This window comes from Amphiura filiformis, chromosome 17, assembly GCF_039555335.1.
Source record: "Amphiura filiformis chromosome 17, Afil_fr2py, whole genome shotgun sequence".
NCBI classification, from domain to species: Eukaryota; Metazoa; Echinodermata; class Ophiuroidea; order Amphilepidida; family Amphiuridae; genus Amphiura; species Amphiura filiformis.
Genome location: NC_092644.1, coordinates 25765237 through 25772790, shown reverse-complemented (window position 1 = coordinate 25772790; position 7554 = coordinate 25765237). Strand labels below are relative to the sequence as shown.

Here is a 7554-nt window from a genome sequence, read left to right as displayed (position 1 = left end):
CATTTAGAGCCAAATTTTTGGGAATTTTGTCATTTCGAGCTCACCAGGGGTCATCTGAGGGCAAATTAGTAGAAACTGTCCTATTGCCATGAAACTTGGTGGGTACAGTCATCATCAGCCAAGTAATCGTGAAAAGCCGTAGCCTTTCTACTACGTCAGTTTGCAAAACGATAGAACTCTGGACTCTTATAAGTTGTAAGGATTATGTCCTGGCTGATGGACCAATATTTGTTTGGGATTAATAAAGAGGGACAAACCTTGCAATCATTACTATCAAAAGATATATACAAAAAACAACAACAATACAAGTTCACACAAGACTTGGAAGTGTTCCAAATTTTATTTCATAACATCTATAGTCTTTAATAATTATACATGCACATGTACCCGTAATTAGCATTACACGACTATACTACATAGCGACAAGTTATAGATGTAGTGCTTTAAATAGCATATTATTCTATGGGTGCACGATAAATATTTTGATTATTAAAATGTCAAAAGTAACCTGTTCGTAGAAGGCTAGCACTTTCATTTAAAAAAAACATACGCAGGGTTGCAGCACTGACCCTCTCCAGAAACACTGAGTCCCACGGAGTGTTCAAATGCGGTGACCAGTTTGCGTTTATCGACTCGTCAAACCACGCAAGGTTCTGAACAGAAACAATAATACAACCAAATACAACCACACAGGTTTCTCAAACAATACCACTCTCCATCTAACACCAATATCAGCTGAGAACCAAAAAAGCAGAGAACCGCGAAAGCCGAGAACCGCTCTAGTTCTGAATCGCTTTGACCAGAGAAATAATTTGGTGTGGTTTTGAACAATATCTAAGACATAGCTCTTTTTGGAGCAAGGTCATTTTGCCACCAAGGTTGTTGTTGTTGTTTTTAGTATTTCAAGGTCTTCCGCAGATTTATAACTTGGTTCCAAGCCTTAATCACAAAAAAAACCACGACATAAATTTACATTTTACAACTGGACTAGATATACCCTAGGGATGAAATCAAAACTCGACTGGCGGTTCCGTCCGGTTCGGTCCGGTTGCCATTGTTTTGAAGAATAGCAACCGGACCGAACCGGACGGAAACGGCGGTTAACCGCCGGTCGAGTTTTGATTTCATCCCCTACACCAATAAAATGTCAGGGGAGCAGTCAGTAATACATTGAAAGTGATCATTCAGTGCATGTGTCACATGCACAGGTTATATAACCTACGGTCACTGGCGGTAGGCCTACCTTCCAAATAAGAGGTCTATCAGTAAGCACTTTGCTATTGAGAAAAGAGGGCTTGCCCGGATCTCGTCTTTTTAGCCAATGATAACACGTACTGATGACAGAAAACACTACACATGCATGCTATAATGGGAGTTTTAAAAATCAAGAAAACTGTATTTGCTGATCTGATCGTGACAATATTGTATAGCGCACCGACTTAAACAGTCAACATGATTATAGGGTGACATAACAGGATTAAATCAAGGGCCACGTAGTACTGATTGCTCCCGCATCGTAAGTGACAAAAATTGCAAATTTGTATAACCTTTAACCTTTTAACCTTTACCTTTATCCAGTGATTATATATTACAGGGTGTATCTCAAAATATTTTGAGTCAAAATAAATATGCTGGGACATGCCCAACTTTCCCTGGTTCCATTTTTATACGTTGAGCCATGGGCAATTCATTGCGTTCTATTGGAATTATAACATTATTTTGAGATACGCCCTGTATATTTTAATATTTAAAAATCCTTTTTACTTATTAATAAACACTTTGGCCGTAACGTCACCAAAATAGAGGTTTGAGGCGCGTCGGATCTCCGGGGTCGGATCGCGGAGCGGAGTATGACCTTGTGGTGTTTGCACTCAATATTGAGACAATAGGTTTTGATTATAAATACACTACTAGTAAGGCCGTTATATCCCCCACAGTTACCTTCGGAGAAGGAAAACACGTTTCGTTAATATGGTGTGTCGCTCCGGGTGACGGCAGTCACACAAAAGTTGTTATCCGCAAGTGGTTGCCGGAAAAAAACTACGGGGGGAAGAATGCAGGACAGTCCTGCATTCTTTCCCCGTAGTTTTTTTTCCGGCAACACTCTCATTTTTAACCGAAAACCTCTATTTTGAGGATGTTTCAATACTTATGGTCAGTGTAGAAGACTATATAGTATAATAATTGTTAAAGACTTAATGATAATGCGCTGTAGTTTCAGCGGAAGATGTCCGTGGTAGTCCGACGAGTAGCCTCGAGTAGGACATGTTGTTTCTTAGTTTAAAACCAGATTTTGTACTCAGACTCCGATTTCTCTAGAAAGATTTATAACCGCGAAATTCTATTAACCGCTCCGCCCGAAAAGCGGTGCTGTCAATAGATTTTCGCGATTCGCAGGCGATTCGTGTTTCGTGCGTCAAGTCTGAGAAAAGATTAATAACTAAGAAAAACAGATCGGATTAGTCCATGGTTCTACCGTGACATGTCACTCATCCCCTGAAATTTAAATATAATAAAATAATAATATAATAATAATATAAATTATGTTATAATGAAAACTTATAAAGCGCCGATCAATTAAAAATATGCTCATGGCGCTATGACACAAAAAACAATGGAGACAAACCAAAAAATACCCCCAAAATCAAACAAAACATTATATTTGATGGATAAAACAGAACATTATCCACATGTCACTGTGGAAATGTCTTATGTTGGCTAACATTTACTGTTTTCATCATAAAATGATATAAAACATATAAGAGCGAGGATTGTTGCCATCATTTCTTGTTCCCCGGTCCCCGCCTCACTTCGTGTTTATTGACGGAAAATTTCGCGAAAAAATCGCGAAATCGGCTACAAAGGGGGTGCTTTTCCTTTGAGAAATGTTTTCAAAGCTCTCTGACGTGCATGAGTATACCCGCGGATGATAATATACACAAAGTGTAGACCGGGACTTCTCGTAAATTGTGCCGCTGTCATGACCGGGCCGTAGGACCAGGGGGCTCAAATCAAGTGCCAACCATGCGACAGCTAACCGTGATCTAATTAAGCTTAATTAGCAGACGTAGGCCACTTACCTAAATGTCGCAAATCACCCCTACATCTTCATGATGATCACAGTTATGTGCTCCCCATCCGTTATGGCTGCATTCATCTAATCTGCTTTCTGATCCTGAACAGTACACATTATCTAACCATGTGGGGTCATTTCCCTCTCCAAAGAAATTATAAGCCATTTTCTTGACAACACCAGTACCAGATGAAAATCCAAGTTGACGGCAAACTACCGTTGCGAAATTGGCACTCTCAGTCGCATAATACTCATAGCTATAATAGGCCAAATTGTCATCACACACTGTACCCCACATGCCATTGTGATACACTTCCACTCTGCCTTCATGTGATGCGCTACCACCGACAAGACGGACGTCTGAAAGAGGTCCAAAATAAGACTGGGTGAGGAACAAGATATCTTGTGTGGGAAATAACAAACAGTCTGCATTAACTGTTCTAGTATAATAAAGCTGTGTCACTTCCGTAATTGTGTGTTCCTAAATATTGGTAGAGTAGTCATTATGTAAAAGTGATTTAAGCCTATAATAGCAATGTGAATTATTTTTACACTTTACTTATATTAAAGGGAAGCATGGCAACGGTATTACGTTCAAATATTTAGCCAAATAAAGCTGACACACAAGAGGAATGATATAGGTCCTATAAAGGGATTAATACCTTTACACAAGGCTTGATATATTAAAGGTTAGCCTTTCAGTTCAACAAAGACAAGTGGTAAATGTGTACGACATTAGTCGACATAAATACGTCAATATGCACTGACACGTCTAAAACAACATGAACCAGGCTGCAAATGAACATGGATGTCATGAAACAACATTTATTTTGGCTAAGTACTATGCGACCACCTCAATTGAAATCACTTTAAGTCATATCACTTTTGATTTAGTGATATTTGCAATACATTACTCACCCACTTCAGTCGGGTTCTGGATCGGGACCTGGGTATTAGCTGGAAATCAATTATAATTGATACGTACAATTAATACAATTATATATTGTGTGCATGTGTGCCTCCAATGTAGCTAGTATTATACAGTGAAAATTAAATTACATTTGCACAAACAAGGATTATTATGTACAAGCTATTGCATGCATTTGATTTTGGCCACTGTAACACGATATCTATACTTCACACCGATAGTTCTTACCGTTTTGTGTGGGTTTTTTTTAAGTTCCTTTCTATTTTTATTTTTTATTTTTATTTTTAAGCGGGGCTCATATTTACAAAGTACAACAAAATTTCCCGTAGTATTTAGTGATATTTGCAATACATTACTCACCCCCTTCAGCGGGCCCTTCAGTCGGGACCTGGATCGGGACCTGGGTATTAGCTGGAAATCAATTATAATTGATACGTACAATTAATACAATTATATATTGTGTGCATGTGTGCCTCCAATGTAGCTAGTATTATACAGTGAAAATTAAATTACATTTGCACAAACAAGGATTATTATGTACAAGCTATTGCATGCATTTGATTTTGGCCACTGTAACACGATATCTATACTTCACACCGATAGTTCTTACCGTTTTGTGTGGGTTTTTTTTAAGTTCCTTTCTATTTTTTTTTTTTTTTTTATTTTTAAGCGGGGCTCATATTTACAAAGTACAACAAAATTTCCCGTAGTATTTAGTGATATTTGCAATACATTACTCACCCCCTTCAGCGGGCCCTTCAGTCGGGACCTGGATCGGGACCTCACCCCCTTCAGCGGGCCCTTCAGTCGGAACCTGGATATTAGCTGGAAATCAATTATAATTGATACGTACAATTAATACAATTATATCATTGTGCGCATGTGTGCCTCCAATGTAGCTAGTATTATACAGTGAAAATTAAATTACATTTGCACAAGCACCTAGAAGCAGAATCCGTAATAGGATTAATCATTTAAATCTGAAAAAACATTTTTCAATCCGTTTTATATCTCACCATTTCAGTTTTGGTAAAATCACCCAGAAAAAGACTAAGAAAGCCCGTAGCTTATTCTTACCGTCACCGATGTTTACTCACCGTTGTTTCCCCCGTTCATGCCGTTGGGGTTTCTCCCGATCCCGCCGCCGCGGTCTGGCCGGGTCGCGGTTTGGCCGCGGTCCGGGTTAGGATTACTGTTGACCTCACTGAGCAAAGCAAACCCAATGCAAAGCAGCACAGCATTACGGATTTTGAAAACGTCCATCTATAAATTAATAGGAGTGGTAAAAAAGATTGCATATAAACAAATTATACTGTTCAATGGCTATAAATGGAATAAAGTGCTAGCACCAGATTTTTTTAGCCGGTAAGGCACGAGGAATCAAAGTGAATTCACGGGATAAGCATCTGAACATTTTATTATATTTGACTTTTTCCCCCAACTGATGGAATTGTCGGTGATCTTTCGTTGTTTACTGGTAGCGCTCCCAAGTTTTAGGCCCGGGGTTTTAGGATGGGATGTGGGAAACAAATTGCACTGCATATGATTCTGATGATTATTTTACATAATTTCTGTGGGATTACCAATAAGCATTTTTTTTTTAAATATCGCCGGTGTTTTTGAAGGAATCAATGTTTTAGCTGTGTTCTAAATGCAAAACAATACATACAAATAAAATTTGGAATTGACCCCCCCCCCCAAAAAAAGGGGGATAAATATTTGTATGTTTTGTTTGCTTTTCTGAAAAAAGTAATAGTAAGGTGCTGGTTCGGCGTTTTGCTTAGGGTCGACAAGGTGACCTGTCCAAACACTAGCAGACCACACGCATTTGATTTCCGGAGGAGGGTTTATTGGGGTGCGATGTGCACCATATGACAAAAATGGTTGAAATTTAAGAATATGGTATAACACTGATGCATAATGGGATTCCTGAATTGGGAGTCACACGTCTACTGCATGGATACATCGAGTAATCAGCCAATAATATATAATATTAAAATGCCGAAGAAATTCATATTATGTTATCGATTCATCTATAACATACAGGTGTTTACATAAACATGATAAAGAATTCATTCCAACTCAAAATGCAATTAGCCTAGTATAGAACAAGGAAATCAGATATCTTGCAGCACTTACCTTGCTTAGTAATGCGCTCTCACTTCTAAGTTGACAAGAATGTGAAAAGTTCCGATTTGCTGTTCAGCAGGCGAATACTTCACAAGAGCTGATTGGCAACGTGTTGTTTGCAGGACAGTATAGACTGAATTTGTAACACGTCGAGGAAATAACTCTGGTTAACATACGCTTTTGCAGAGTGTCTAGGGTCTACTCTGATTGGATGGCGGTGATGTGGGTGTGCGAGAGTGGTTCAATGATGCAGATTGTAAAACACTAGGATCCACAACATGCTCATCTATCACGGCACAGTTCTTTAACCGCAATACATTTGCACATTCATTGAATGACCTTCAAAAATGTTAGTACAAAAACTCATACTCTGCAACATGAGGTCAGATTTTGCTCTTTGATTGTTCAATTGAGGTTATTGAACTATGCCATTGAGATGAGGCTATTGTGGTCCATAGTGAAAACTGTATCAATATGACACAGAACTGAGAAAATACGACGAGTCAGTTGCCTTATCCATGTTATAGCCTCTGATGCCCTGATTGGTTGACGGCGGTGATGTAGGCGTGCGAGAGCTATTAATTATGCATAATTATTGTAAATGTCAATATGACGCAGAAGTATTGTTGGTCGAGGCAGCCAAAAAGATCGATTTTCATTATCTAAATCAATATATTATTGAAAAATAACACCTTGATGTTTTGCAGCAGTTCATTCTCCAAATCATAAACTTTGAAAACTTGCTTGATTTATTGTTGTTTACGAGTTATGTACGTTTTACAAAGGCGGCGTTGTTTCAGCCTTCTTTACAACATAATTTTTTTTTTAAGCGCAGTGATTTATAGTGCGCCACGCACAGGCAAAACGCCTAGACGTTGATCCACAAGCCTCAGCACACCTTACAGGTTGTCGCTGACCACTATGGCCCCACATCATTCTATAAACCATTAAACAATTTTCAGGGACTTTGCTGCTTCAAGAGCGCACACCCTAGACATTCCACAAATAACCTTCGCAACCAGGATCAGCTCCCCGAGTTTCGTACGGGTTACAACGAGACAAATTAGCAGTGAGTTCCTTGTCCAGGGGAATTTCAAGCTCCTTTTTCCACGAGAGCGTACTAGGCACCGCCAGGGTTCGAACCCACAACCTCTCGCACCATAGTCGAACCCCTTATCGATTGAGCTAACTTGATTGCTATACAGTCAAGTTAGGATAAAATTCACAGGGGAAACAGGTCTTGACTATGGAGGCGTTGCTAGTATATCTGTGATATTTGAATTTTTCTACACGCTCGCTATGAAATGATCAATGCAATTTTTCAAATATAAAGTCAAACTTGAGACATCTTTGACCCTCTATGACAAAAACAATTACAATATATACCAAGTATTGTTTCCTCCCTATTACATGTTTACATCAG

The 7554-nt window shown here is 38.9% G+C and overlaps 1 protein-coding gene across 5 annotated transcripts; it reads right to left on the bottom strand.

The window, feature by feature from the left end:
• Nucleotides 1-2122: 2122 nt before the first annotated feature.
• On the bottom strand, nucleotides 2123-6300 carry LOC140138360 (galectin-3-binding protein A-like). 5 transcript variants are annotated; one of them, XM_072160263.1, is made up of 7 exons: nucleotides 6141-6300; nucleotides 5099-5264; nucleotides 4743-4826; nucleotides 4362-4412; nucleotides 3992-4030; nucleotides 3081-3433; nucleotides 2123-2496 (listed from the first exon to the last, which is right to left on the bottom strand). In XM_072160263.1, exons 2-6 carry the CDS (start codon nucleotides 5262-5264, stop codon nucleotides 3081-3083), a joined length of 693 nt encoding a protein of 230 aa, XP_072016364.1. In that variant the 5' UTR covers nucleotides 6141-6300; the 3' UTR covers nucleotides 2123-2496. The 5 variants fall into 5 exon arrangements, with proteins under 5 accessions (XP_072016364.1, XP_072016367.1, XP_072016366.1 ...); XM_072160266.1 differs by having other exon boundaries at nucleotides 4788-4826; XM_072160265.1 differs by lacking the exon at nucleotides 3992-4030.
• Nucleotides 6301-7554: the final 1254 nt, after the last annotated feature.